At 45.7% G+C, this 14,131-nt stretch overlaps 1 protein-coding gene across 11 annotated transcripts in view; it reads left to right on the top strand.

Annotated features, from left to right (window-relative positions):
- Positions 1-13,780, top strand: part of cngb1a (cyclic nucleotide gated channel subunit beta 1a) — a 52,771-nt gene extending 38,991 nt beyond the window's left edge. For 9 of the 11 annotated variants that reach the window (XM_030719047.1, XM_030719029.1, XM_030719021.1 and 6 more), the window contains 16 exons: positions 1,134-1,235; positions 1,324-1,472; positions 5,101-5,331; positions 6,007-6,215; positions 6,314-6,364; positions 6,935-7,021; positions 7,101-7,165; positions 8,257-8,379; positions 8,798-8,939; positions 9,034-9,193; positions 9,495-9,592; positions 9,743-9,826; positions 9,903-10,021; positions 10,348-10,494; positions 11,359-11,551; positions 12,171-12,422. In XM_030719047.1, the coding sequence (XP_030574907.1) occupies positions 1,134-1,235; positions 1,324-1,472; positions 5,101-5,331; positions 6,007-6,215; positions 6,314-6,364; positions 6,935-7,021; positions 7,101-7,165; positions 8,257-8,379; positions 8,798-8,939; positions 9,034-9,193; positions 9,495-9,592; positions 9,743-9,826; positions 9,903-10,021; positions 10,348-10,494; positions 11,359-11,551; positions 12,171-12,422 (2,212 nt within the window). Of the gene's footprint in view, positions 1-1,133; positions 1,236-1,323; positions 1,473-5,100; positions 5,332-6,006; positions 6,216-6,313; positions 6,365-6,934; positions 7,022-7,100; positions 7,166-8,256; positions 8,380-8,797; positions 8,940-9,033; positions 9,194-9,494; positions 9,593-9,742; positions 9,827-9,902; positions 10,022-10,347; positions 10,495-11,358; positions 11,552-12,170 lie in introns of those variants that run through there. The other 2 variants (XM_030718995.1, XR_004019046.1) reach the window with 2 other exon arrangements.
- The last annotated feature ends 351 nt before the right edge of the window (positions 13,781-14,131 follow it).

Genomic DNA, 14,131 nt, shown 5'->3' with positions numbered 1-14,131 from the left:
GCATCTGTGACACATTGTCCCAGAAAGATATGATCACCAGCCTCAAGGCCGGCTAGGGAGCCAAATTCCTGATAATGCAGATGTTGTTTTGGAACAGGCTGCTTGTTATTTTTTCTCAATACCCTTCAGTTTACTGGGGGACCCACTCAGTAAAGCCAGTAATCCAAATTGCTTGGTTACCGTCCTCACTGTGCAGATTTGTACATTATCTCCAGATCCAATCCCTTTTGCCTACGAGCACATTCTCAGCTGGACTACGCATCCAGCTTGCGGCTCAGGTCCAACAGGCTCTGAGTCTGAGTCTGAACGGTTCTGCATAGCCCACCCATCTGGTTCTGCAGTCTCGGCAGATGTCGAACAGCTGCCCAGATTTTCTTAATTTCCCGTTACATCAGGTATCCTCCAAGCCCAGACAGAAGAGTTCCCGTTACCAAAAAGCCGAATATGTCTTCCACGTCCTCAGCCGACAGGGCTGAGCGACACACAGGTCTCCACGTGCTCCGCGAGTCAATGACGTATCCGACCGGGTCAGTTTCACTAGGACAAGCAGGCTCCCCTTTCCCCGATCTCATAGTGGAGAAAATATGATCAATGATGTCGAGGGCCCAGTTTGCCAGATCCATGCTGCTTCTTAATCTTGTGTGAGAGAAGCACTTACAGCAAGCAGGAGAGATGGGGAGGGGCAGGAAAGGCAGGAGAGAGATAGAATGCGACCGTCTCCATCAGAGAGCAGGAGGCAAAAAGTGTTAGTCCAGTGAAGCACACAGCAGCCATATTATTGGTCAGATAATTGGATTAAAAAGGCTCCAAATATATCTGATCTGGTCCGGGTTAGATGAGTATGAATGGTTTTCGTTCTGAATACAGGAAAACTGTCCACTGAAGGAAAGGAAGTCTGAAATGTCTTTAAACTCAAAGCTGAACCACACACTCCACTGAATTCTCTGTGGACCTTCAAACACCAAACCTCTCTTGGAAAGCTTGAAATGAACTCATTGTCTGAACTCTCGTCAGTGTTGTGATTGTAGCTGTTTTTATGTGGTCTGGATGGAGGGACATGGTCTCTGGCAGCTTTAATGTGTTCTGATATCCAGAATCTGGAGTGTCTCCTTGTTTCCTCTTGATGTTTGTAGTGCTGCAGGTGACGAGTCTGCAGAAGAGGATGATCCCGAGCTGCTGAGGGTCGGTTTAAAGGCCTGGTCCCATCAGGGAGACTACCTGACTGCAGACGATGAGTGAGCGACAGCACACAGACGCTCACACTGAGCTGCCTGCTCGGATCGGTCTGTCCTCCATGTTTACCGTCCTGTTGTTGTCCCCCAGGACTCGTCCTCTGTCTGCGGCTAGCGTTGGCAGCGTGGTGGTCCAGGACCGCCTCAATGAGCTCGTCAGGCTGTTCAAAGGTCGGACGGAGCGGCAGAAGGAGAGGCTGGTCGACCCGGATGAATCGGAGGAGGAAAGTCCCGCGGCCTGTACGTAGAAACCGGTTTAATGAGTCAGGTCGCCCTTTTCTTCACGGAGTCTGCAGCAGGAGGAGCTTTCAAAGCTTTAATGAACTAAAACCAAACCACAGCTTCAAAATCCTTGAGTTTTAAAACCCAACCAGTTTTATATAAAAAGATACTTGTGCATGAATCTAGTTTCATTTAAAGCTTTTAGGAAGTGAGGTTTACTGTTTCAGGGGCCGGAGCTACAGCAGCACAGACAGTAAATAAGTAAAGAATGGACTTTATTTAAAAGTTCTAGTGTTTTTTTTAATGGGTTAATATTCTCTCAGTATCTTGATAACAGCTTTACCAAAATATTTAATTGTTTGGTTCTTTTTGTTTTTATGTAACTGTGATGAACCAGGAAGAAATTTCTCTCAGACTGATGGAGGTCACAGTTGGGCAGCAGCAGCATTAATGAGCGGATGTTTTCCAAACTTGTAAAGATTCAAAGTCACTTAAAATCACCTTAAAGTTGTTTAGAAGGACCAGCTGAGATTCTGTTGCTGTTGTAGCTGATTACAGAAGATACACACCTTTCCTCCAGGTTCACTTTGGTTGCAGTGAACATGTCTTGGAACCACAGACGGTTTGTTATGCAGGCTGAAAGGTGGAAAATCCTTCTAAATAAGAATATAGGAGAAAGCCAAAGGAGACCTTCCAACCAGCACATACAACATTGATGGTGATTAAAGGCTTTAAGGTTTGTGATAATCTGAAAGCTCCGTTATAGATGGCTTCCATAAACATGTGAACATCAAAATTACTTCACCGGAATCCAGCAGCGATATGATGGTGGAAGCCCCAGAGAACGGGACGTGGATCTAAATTAAAAATCTGGTTTGAACTTCAGTTTGAAGAAAACTGAGTTTTCTGAACTGTAGATTACTCACCTCTAGCTTTATTTATGTTAATTTAGTCATTGTTAAATAAATAAACTCATAAACAAAAATAAGAGAGTCCAGGGTCTCTGGAGCTTGAAAAAGGCGACTGGACTTCTTTTTGTTTCTTGAAGACGTTTCACCTCTCATCCGAAAGGCTTCTTCAGTTCTCAACCAAATGGTGGAGAGACCCAGGTATTTAAACCCCTGTGGGCGTAGTCCCATGGAGGTGGTTATGACCCTCTATTGATCATGTGCGTGAACACATGTGCCCAGGTGTGAAGAGGGCGTGGGTCATATTTAATCAGTGGTTTCAGTTGAAACCAATTTAGGACTCCGCTCCATTGTTTCCTGTGGCCTATTGAGGTCACTGGAACAAAGGTGTGAATGGGGGTTGAGACGTCTGGGAAGGGAGCTCAGGACAGCACTGTAAGTGGGGGAAAGTTGGTGACGTAATCCACCTCCTCTGTTCAATGATGGTTGTTCACAGTGGACATAGATGGCTTCTTTCACTCCTCTTTCAAACCATCTGTTTTCCCTGTCCAAAATGTGAACATTGGCATCCTCAAAAGAGTGCCCTTTTTCCTTCAGATGCAGATGTACTGCTGAATCTTGTCCTGTCGAGGTGGCTCTTCTATGTTGTGCCATTCGTTTGTGAAGAGGCTGTTTGGTTTCACCAATGTAGAGGTCCGAGCACTCTTCACTGCACTGAACAGCATACACTACATCGCTGATCTTGTGTTTGGCGGGTTTGTCCTTGGGATGAACCAGTTTTTGTCTTAGGGTGTGACTTGGTTTGAAGTATACTGGGATGTCATGCTTGGAGAAAATTCTTCTGAGTTTCTCTGACAAGCCTGACACATATGGGATGACAATGTTTTTCTTCTTGTCCTTCCTATTCTCTGTAGTTTGTGTTTGGCCTTCATTCCTGTGCATCTTAGCTGATTTGATGAAGGCCCAGTCGGGGTAACCGCATGTTTTGAGGGCTTTCTCAATGTGTGTGTGTTCCTTATGCTTCCCTTCTGCCTTAGAGGGAACACCTTCCGCACGGTGTTGTAGGGTCCTGATCACCCCAAGTTTGTGGTCCAGAGGGTGGGGGGAGTCAAAGAGGAGATACTGGGCTGTGTGTGTGGGCTTCCGGTAAACTTCAATGTTGAGGCTTCCATCTTCCTCGATAAGCACTGCACAGTCCAGGAATGGTAACTTGTTATCTCTGGTGTCCTCCCTGGTAAAACGTATGTATTTATCCACTGAGTTAATGTGACGAGTGAAGGCTTCTACTTCTTGGGTTTTGATTTTGACCCAGGTGTCATCTACATATCTGTACCAGTGGCTAGGTGCCATCCCTTTGAAAGAACCAAGAGCTTTACTTTCCACTTCCTCCATGTAAAGGTTGGCTACAATGGGAGACACTGGGGAGCCCATGGCACATCCATGCTTCTGTCTGTAGAATCCATCATTGTATTTAAAATATGTTGTGGTAAGGCAGAGATCTAAAAGTGCACAAATCTGATCTGGGGTGAAGCTGGTTCTGTTCAGTAGGGAATCGTCTTCCTGTAGTCGTCTTCTGACGGTCTCCACTGCCTCAGTTGTGGGTATGCAAGTGAAAAGTGAAACCACATCAAAGGACACCATGGTTTCATCTGGATCCAGTACAAGATTCTGGACCTTGTTAGTAAAATCTGTAGAGTTTTCAATGTGGTGGGGTGTGATGCCAACAAGCGGTGATAAGATGGTGGCGAGGTGTTTGGAAATGTTGTAGGTGACCGAGTTTATACTGCTGATAATGGGTCGAAGTGGGACTCCTTCTTTGTGGATCTTTGGGAGTCCATAAATGCATGGAGTGGCTTCTCCAGGGTACAGGCGGTAGTAAGTGGGGCGGTCAATGGCTTTTTCCTTTTCAAGTTGTTGCAGGCAGCAAACAACTTTTTTCTTGTAGTTGCTTGTGGGATCACGTCTCAAGACCTCATAAGTATTGTTGTCACTGAGGAGTGTAGTAATTTTGTTGTGGTAATCCGATGAATTCATTACGTCACCAACTTTCCCCCGCTTACAGTGCTGTCCTGAGCTCCCTTCCCAGACGTCTCAACCCCCATTCACACCTTTGTTCCAGTGACCTCAATAGGCCACAGGAAACAATGGAGCGGAGTCCTAAATTGGTTTCAACTGAAACCACTGATTAAATATGACCCACGCCCTCTTCACACCTGGGCACATGTGTTCACGCACATGATCAATAGAGGGTCATAACCACCTCCAGGGGACTACGCCCACAGGGGTTTAAATACCTGGGTCTCTCCACCATTTGGTTGAGAACTGAAGAAGCCTTTCGGATGAGAGGTGAAACGTCTTCAAGAAACAAAAAGAAGTCCAGTCGCCTTTTTCAAGCTCCAGAGACTACTATGACCTGGATGACTGAGAATCTACACAGACAAGAGAGTCCAGGATTGATCGATGGAGATGCGCTGTCAGGATTTTAGGACAGCGTTCTTTTATTGGACGTTTGTGAGATCGCTCGAAGGGTTGAGTCAAGTCTACTTTCTGAGCCTTTCAGGAGCTCTGAAGCTGATGTTGGTGAGAGGTCACACAGGTGCTCAGGTTTCTGTAACGGACATGCAGACATCACGTTTGAATAAATGATGAGAATAAACGTATTAAATACTGGCTGTTCCTTCAGTTTGTCTGCACTTCATCACATCAGTGTAAACATTCTTCTTCTCTGATCCCTACAGCTCCAAGCAAAGCTCCACCTCCCCCTCCTCCACCACCACCCCCAGGAGAGGAGAAGAAGGATGAAGTGGCACCAGAAGGAGGAGGAGGAGAGGAAGAGGAGATGAGACTTAAATTTGAACTTCTGGGATATCAGGTCAAAATTCCTAAACTGCCCACTTTTCCCCCAATGCCGGACTGGCTCCGAGCCATCCTAGAGTTCCGCTTCCCCTCCAGCATTGACCCGTTCACTGGTGAGAAAACTATTTCTGTGTAGCAGCACATTTCAGGACAGTCGCATCCCCTCTGTGCTCCTCCCAGCTCCACCTTCTCATTAATTTTAAACACCAAACTTCAAAATGCAGTCCACAGATCAGTGGGTGGTGTCATGGTGGCGTCTTTTAGAACCTCAGCTGTGATGATGACTCCCAACAGCAAAAAGAGACTATCAGGAGGGTTGCACCCTACCGAGATTCATCAAGCAAATGGTTGACTTGGCAACGGTCACATCAATGACATCGCTACAGTTCCATTCATCAAATTTACATGAACACCTAAATCTAAACAACATGGCACACTTTACTTTAGATGGGCTTATTCTGCTCAGAGTAGCTTTCCATCACTCACAGTTCAGAATAATCCCCCCCGGGGTCAGACTATCGGAGGTGACAGTCTGACCCGGGGGGGATTCATAGTGCGCTGCACAGTGATCCAGTTCTTGGTTAGCAAAGTTGCTCAGTCACAGACCCAGCTCTGCTCTCCTGTGATTAGCTACACAGGAAATTCAGGTCCCTACAAATAGGTGGCGCTGCAGTAAGACGTTGAAATGATAGTCACGGCTCTGCTGACAGGATTTCTGATGGGTTTCTTCTTTTACATCACACACGATGATCACCGTGATTTTGATCTGTTGGTTCCTGCCCCCACAGACCTGATCTACGTGATCTGGCTGTTCTTTGTGGTGGCGGCGTGGAACTGGAATGTGTGGCTGATTCCCATCCGCTGGGCATTTCCTTACCAAACCCCCGAAAACATCCACCTGTGGCTGCTGGCTGACTACACCTGCGACCTCATCTATATCACTGACATCCTCATCTTCCAGCCCAGACTGCAGTTCGTCCGCGGCGGAGACATCGTGGTCAGCAGAGATGAAATGACAAATAAGACTTCTTTCATTTTATCCCATAAAGTTTAGCTCAGAAACGCCATCTTTGATCTGGAACATCTTTTTTACAGTGTGACAAGAAAGACATGAGAGAGCATTACATGACCACCGAGAGATTTAAGGTGAGAAGTCTGCCCCCCCCCCCCCCCCCCCCCCTCCCTTCTTTCTAACAGCCAGCAGGGGGCGACTCCTGTCTGTACAAGAGTCTATGAGAAAATGAGCCTCTGAACCCTGAGCTCAGGAAACTTTTCCTGATGAGGTTATGGTTTCAGTCTCAATTTCAAGTCTTATTTAATTAAATGTGATGCTCATTTTGTAAATTATGGTCCCATTAAATTTGAGATTAGCTTAAACTTAATTAGATTAACTTTATTAATCCCTTTAGGAAAATTCCATCAGGGAACTTAAAGAGTGAGAATCATGGTATCATCCCATGCATGCATAAATGCCTAACAAAGCAAACAGGTCTATTAGATATTTGTGTGTTTGTACAGTGTTCCCACTGCACTGCTTTTGTTGGTCCCTTTCAAATTAACGCTCTCATGTTGAAGCTCTGCGTATCTTTGTAGTTCCTCAGCTGTCACACACATTCAGGTCCTCTGAGCTTCTTACATTTACATTCATGTCGATAGATACATTTTAACTGTGTCTCCACTGCACTGTTTCCCCTGATGAGAGTTTGCTGTGTGCAGATGGACGTCATCAGCCTGTTTCCCTTGGAGGTGTTTTACTATTTCACTGGAGTTAACTCCCTGCTGAGGTTCCCTCGTCTGTTGAAGGTCAGAAGGTTTCTCTGCTTCATTCACGGCTGATCTGTGTGCTCAGGATGAACAGCTGACTGTTGTTTCCCTCTCTCAGTACATGGTTTTCTTTGAGTTCAATGACAGGATGGAATCTGTGATGAAGAAAGCGTATATCTACAGGTGAGGAAGGTGTCCACAAACTCCACTGTTTCTGTTTAACAGAAAGGCAAAAAAATTATAATATGAGATAACATCAGCTTAGTAAACTCAGCATCACTATTCAGGTTTGTCACATGATGTCGTGCACACGCTACTTGTCCACCATGTCGGAAGTATGAATGTTAAAATGTAATGAAAATTATTTAAACACCTGAGCACTGACTGGTGACTGGGTCCACCTGTTCCAGTGACTGACGTTTAATCCAGCCCTAACTATAAGCTTGATCATAAAGGAAAGTTTGAAGCCTAATCTTAAAAATAGAGAGGGTGTCTGTCTCCTGAATCCAAGCTGGGAGCTGGTTCCACAGAAGAGGGGCCTGAAAGCTGAAGGCTCTGCCTCCCATTCTACTCTTAAGTATCCTAGGAACCACAAGTAAGCCAGCAGTCTGAGAGCGAAGTGCTCTGTTGGGGTGATATGGGACTATGAGGTCTTTGAGATAAGATGGGGCCTGATTATTCAAGACCTTGTATGTGAGAAGAAGGATTTTAAATTCTATTCTAGATTTAACAGGGAGCCAATGAAGAGAAGCCAATATGGGAGAAATCTGCTCTCTCTTTCTAGTCCCTGTCAGTACTCTAGCTGCAGCATTTTGGATCAGCTGAAGGCTTTTCAGGGAGCTTTTAGGACAGCCTGATAATAATGAATTACAATAGTCCAGCCTAGAAGTAATAAATGCATGGTAAGCAGTCATGTGACTGCACATGATTCCAATCGGGGATTTTTTTTTTCTTTTGCTGCACATCCTGAACAGATATTCAGCTCAGAGTAACAACACAAAAAAATAAGAAAACATAAATGGAAAATCATAAAAACAACACCAAAAAAACTGAAACAACATAAAAATATATAATACAAAACCAGTGGTGAATGAAAAACACAAACAGGAAAACAATTTTATTGCTCTAATCTCGAAAGAAAGAAATTAGCAGTGGCCCCAGAATGGATCTTTGAGGAACGCCGGGCATGAATTATTGTTTATTTTATTAGATCTCTGTCCTGTTCCTGTTCTGGTCCTTTTGATGTTATTGTTGTTTCTGCTGATGTGTGTCAGGGTGATCCGAACCTCTATGTACCTGCTGTACTCCCTGCACATCAACGCCTGCCTCTTCTACTGGGGCTCTGACTATGAAGGACTGGGATCCACCAAGTGGGTCTACGATGGAAAAGGCAATGCGTAAGAACCTGCCATGACCAACTCTGCTTCTGCACCTCACTTAACTGTTAATATGCATGAATACCATAGATTTACTGATTTTTTTTTTCCAATAAATGGGGTTCATTTTAAATATTTGAGATTGACTCAATGTCTTTCTGTCTCTTTCTGAATCTCAGAAAGATGAAAGATAGAACAGTGGCTTCTAAAAGTGGCCATAATGCTTTGATTCCCAAGGCTCTTGTGGCCTGGCATTTATGTTTTCTCTAAAACTGAAGCCGTGTGATTGTGTTTGACTGCTTTTCCCTGAAGTCCATGAAGGAAGCAAAACCCAGCAGAAAGTACCAAGTTTAAAATGTTCCAGGTTCTTTGACTCCTAAAATATGTGAAAACTGCATTTCCATAAGCTGCAGCATTTTTTCCATTTTCATCCCCACAGCTACATCCGCTGTTACTACTTTGCTGTGAAGACGCTGATCACCATCGGAGGCCTGCCTGACCCCACCACCGTCTTTGAAATCTGCTTCCAGCTCATCAATTATTTCGTTGGCGTCTTTGCTTTCTCCATCATGATCGGACAGGTCAGTAAATCACTGAACTGTTTGCTTCTCTTTAGTGATTTACCTACGACCTAACACAGCTCCGCCCCCTCTGGTTTTCGGTGGGATTTAACAGATGAGGGATGTAGTCGGAGCGGCAACTGCTGGTGAGAACTACTACCGGGCCAGCATGGACAGCACCGTTAAGTACATGACCTCTTACAACATCCCTCGTGAAGTCCAGAACCGCATCAAGACCTGGTACGACTACACCTGGAAGAGCCAGGGCATGCTGGGTAAGACAGAACATCTGAGAGAAACGGAAAGCTGATTTTTGTGTCCATGTGAGGAACGTTACAGGAACATTTTTATGCTGTTTTGATGACGATGCTTCTTTTGGTAAAGTTGAAGCGAAAGTTGATACAGTCAGAATCTGTAATATAAACACCTGCAGACTGTATGAGAGCATCGCACACACATTAAAAATGCTCTGAAAAGTCCCAACAGCACAAACACAGCCCAGAGATCCAGTTCAGTCCTCGAATGCCTCGCGTTGAGTTCATGGCGACTTTGAGCATTGTGGTGTGTCCTCTGCAGATGAGCAGGAGCTTCTGGTGCAGCTTCCTGCAAAGATGAGGCTGGACATCGCCGTGGACGTCAACTACTCCATCGTCAGTAAGGTCGCCCTGTTTCAGGTCAGAAACGATAAAAATAAACACAGAATACAAATATATATCTACTGTTTACTTCAACAAACAGAACTGACGTGAAAATAGATTCTATTATATAAATTAACAAATAAATTTATGTCTGTGTGTGTGTGTGTGTGTGTGTGTGTGTGTCAGGGCTGTGACAGGCAGATGGTGTTTGACATGTTAACGAGGCTGAAGTCTGTTGTGTACCTGCCCGGAGACTTTGTTTGTAAAAAGGTAAGAACGCACCTGCCAGGCCATCAGAGGTGTTACTGAGCTACAGCTGGTGGTGACGTGTGTGTGTGTGTTTCAGGGGGAGATCGGCAGGGAGATGTACATCATCAAGCAGGGGGAGGTTCAGGTAGTGGGCGGTCCCGACCTGCAGACGGTGTTTGTCACCATCAGAGCTGGCTCGGTGTTTGGAGAGATCAGGTCAGAGCCGCTTCCTGTCATCAGCCAATTAAAAAGCTGCAGTGAGCTCCTGTGGCGGCTGCAAATAAATACGCTGGATTGTTCTCAGGAAGTCAGTCTGGGAAATACCTGTATTATCATTTATGTCAAATTATGACTACATGCTGTTGAAGTTAAAAATGCAGACTTCCTTATTGTGGGCGGAGCATTAAAGTTACCTAGCTGTGTGTAAATATTTCAGAGCAGTGAAATCATGCCTTCAGTTTAGTTTTGAGCAATAATCACAATAAATTTGATGTTTTGACTTCACAAACTCTGACAGCGCTCTGTCGTCTCTGATTGGTCAGTCTGCTGGCAGGAGGTGGAGGAAACCGGCGCACAGCCAACGTGAAGGCCCACGGGTTCGCCAACCTGTTCATCCTGGATAAGAAGGACCTGGCAGAGATCCTGGTGCATTACCCCGAGTCCGAAAAGCTGCTCCGCAAGAAGGCCAAGTAAGACAGCGACCCGGCCAGGGTTTAATGACTCTGATTTGGGTCCCGGTCCTCTCACACTGCTTTAAACAGTCTGTCACAATTAAAGAGTTATTCAGCGACATCTTCACCAATTTTCATGAGTTTAATAAACAGGTTGAAATGGAGGAACAGAGAACCTCAGTCCAGCCCCGTAGCCATCCACCGTAACCCCACAAAACCTTTTGGCATTTATTGGATAGTTAAGTTGGACGCTGCTGACGGCCAGGTTGGACATGCTGTCCACACCTCGGCATCAGGTCTGTGGAACAACGGTGAGGCTGCTGTTCATGTCTCATCCATTTTATTATCACCAGCTCCTTTTCATAAAGAGCAGCAAAGACTCTCACACTGAGCTGAAAGGAGACAAATTAGGCCTGAGTCACAGCTGAACACACATTTGTACTTTAACTTAATGAATTCTGATATTCTGACATTCAGGCCACAAACGAGTCTGGCTAAAGGTGGATCCATGACATCAGCAAAGTGAACCTGGATCCCCTCCAGCAGCCTCACATGCTAATAAGAACAGCAGGAGGCCGATAGTTTCTGCTGCTTCCTCGCCGTCCTCCTCCTCCTCCATCTGATCTGTCTTCTGTCCAGGACAGGATTAGACTCGCCTCTAATCAGCTCACAGCGGTCGTTCTAGTTTGTGTTTGAGAATCGGGTCAGATCAGCGCCGTGATCCGCCTTCCTTTATCTGCTCAGTCAGGCCATGGTGCTGCAGCACACCGGCTGGAGTTGATGGAGCCACTGGAGCTGATGGAGGTCGGACCTCCGCAGTTCGGAGATGTTTGCGGTTTCTCAGCTCCTCTGGACTGCCGCTGTGTGTTTGTGTTTGTGCAGGAAGATGCTGACGAAGGATAAGAAGCCGGACGAGAAGGAGGCTAGTAAAGGGGCAGTGGCGGTCATCCCGCCGCGACCGGACACGCCAAAAATGTTCAAGGCTGCCCTGAAGGTGACGGAGCAGGTGGGCATCGAGGGAACCTTCGCCAAGCTGAAGAAGTCCTACAGACCGTCTGATGAAAGAGAGGCACAGGTACGTCAGCATCAGCACAGAAGGCAGGAAGGAAGGAAGGAAGCTAGATAGGCAAAAATAATAAAGTGAGGGCAAACAGGAAAGAGACTTGACTGCTCATTTCCAGCTCCGGTTATTCCTGGACTCTGCTAGAGCAGCTTTGATTGATTTAACATCTCATAGTAATCCTTTATCTGATTCTGGGCCTTGGTGCAGCCCCTACGCTCGTCCTCGGTCTGAAACAAGCCGCTTTAGCTCGTTTCAGACCGAGGCTTCTCAGCAGGAAGCTGCACCACTAGCTCCTAGGAAAGAAGTGTGGGAAGGAAGAAACAAAGGGTGGAAGCTAGAAATAAAGCAAACAAGTGAGGATGGAAGAGAAGGAAGTAAAATGGGAGACTAAAGGGAAGAAAGATGTGAAGGAAAGGGAAACAGAGGGAAGGGAGGAAAGGAGAGAAACAAAGAGGACAGAAAGACCTTCTTCCTGTTTTCCTCTTATTTCCCACCATCCCAGTTTCAGGGGTTGGCTTTTTCCCGTAAATATTACCCACATTCTTCTTAGATGCTGTTAGAAACCAGCAACCAAAAGGATGACCTCTTTTTGTCCTCCATCTTTCTTCCTGTCTATTATTCTGTTCTACAGGCTCCTCCCCCCATTTCTCCGGTCCCGCCCCCATCACCGATGCACCGGCGGTCTCCGGTACCTCTGAGTCCGGCTCCAGACGAGGAAGAAGAAACGGTGGCAGAGACGGCCGACAGCTCCGTCGTCATCCGGATGACGCCGCGGCACAAAGGGGAGGAGCTCCTCACTGTGGAGGTGAAAGCAGGGGAGGAGGAGGAAGAGAGGGAGAAGAAGGAGGAGGAGAAGGAGGAGGAAGAGACAGCAAAGGAGTGAGCTGACAGGAAGCTGCCGTCCTTCACCTGCTCCAATGAGGAAACGGGACACTTTCAGGTGGAGGACCTGCTTCTTCTTCTGTCATGGATTTTATTGTTACACTAAATCACATTTTCATTTGCTGATGTCACATGACAGGAAAGAACGCAAAATGAAAGAAATCCTTAAAGGAGAAGAATGAGGGAAGGAAGCAGTAAATAAAGCAAGGAGAGAAAGAAGGAAGGAAAGAAAGAAAGGCATTTCCTTCCTTCCTTCTTTCCTTCTGTTTGTTGTCCTCCTACCTCCTAATGCAGGTTGTTTTTTCAGTGACCTGGCCAGGGTTTAATTACTGTCAGGGTGCAGTACCGTCTTTGGTCACACAGGCTGACTGACATGTACCACCCATTAGAACCTAGAGGGGCACCTTTTCACGAAGTGTGTGTGTAACAGAAAAATTAAAGAAACTCATTTTCCCAGAATCCCCCTCTTCTGTCCTGCAGCTTCTCAACCCCCATTGCCTTCACTCAGCTGATTTTATCAGCATGTGTGGGGCCTCTAAAGGGAGCAGCTGAAAGCAGCAGAAGAAGAAGAACAAAGGTGTCTTCTTCATGTAAAAAAAAGGCCGACATGCATGTGTCATCTGACAGTCGCTGATTGATTTTCCACAGACCGCTGCTCAGTAATGCTGTCTGACACCAGCTGAGCTCTGAGCATGTCCGATGAGTTCAGCCAGCAGCTTCCAGGTCATTCAGGGTCACCTGGGGTCGGGATGATGGTTCAGGGTCACCTGAAGTACAGCGTGTACTTTTATATTTTGACGTGTTGAATTCCTGCTTTTCCTGTAAAATTTGATTTCATAACTCTGTGAAAGCTCATTTCCACCACTGAAAAAAATAAAAATCTGCCATCCATGAGTGAAAATGTCAGTTATTTTCTCAGGCGTCACACTTAGCAAGTCAAAATTTTGATTCATGGATGGTTAAAAAAAAATTCATATTTAACAAAATACTGAAGCAATAAAAAAAGCAAAGAAACTGAAGCACAAGTTGAGCTTTAATACAGTAAATGTTCAAATTCAGCAGCCTGCAGAGATTTTAATTGTAGGGTCTAGAGGGCGCTGCTGAGCTGAGTGATAAAGAGCTGCAGTGTGTGCTTATATAGGACAGGAAACACTTCAGGAAGCACAGGAAGCTGTAATTGTGTTGGCCAAGCTGCAGAAAAGGCGGGAAAGCACTGGACGCTTCCTGACTACTGAGAGTAGAAGAAGAAATGTGTGCACTGCTGCTTTGGTTCAAAATGAAGGTTTCATTGTATTTCTACTGAAGTGACATCACTGTAAGATATAAACAACTGTGTAAATAAAATGATTTATGAAGGAGCGTCTCTGTTTACTGATTGATGTAGAGATCATTCCTTTATTGAAGTGTGCAAACAGACATGGAAACCCAGCGTATGAGGCATAAACAGAGAGTGCACACTTGGAATGATCTTCAGAGTCAGTGTCTGCTGTGACCTCCTTTATCCTGAACCCTCTGAGGCAGCTTCCTGTCATTCCTTTAAGCAGGAACAGTTCTTTTTCTGTGTTCATAATTCCATCAACTTCAAGATCTCCAGCACCACCAGCTGAGATGCAGCCCAAACCAGGACAGAGCCTCCACCCTGTTTCACAGGTGGCTGCAGACACCCACTGTTAGACCTCTCCTGACCTCCATACATACGTATTGAACCAG

Source organism: Archocentrus centrarchus, chromosome 3 (assembly GCF_007364275.1).
Source record: "Archocentrus centrarchus isolate MPI-CPG fArcCen1 chromosome 3, fArcCen1, whole genome shotgun sequence".
In the NCBI taxonomy this organism is placed as follows: Eukaryota; Metazoa; Chordata; class Actinopteri; order Cichliformes; family Cichlidae; genus Archocentrus; species Archocentrus centrarchus.
The sequence above is the reverse complement of the archived record's forward strand: the minus strand, read 5'-3'. Positions and strand labels throughout refer to the sequence as shown.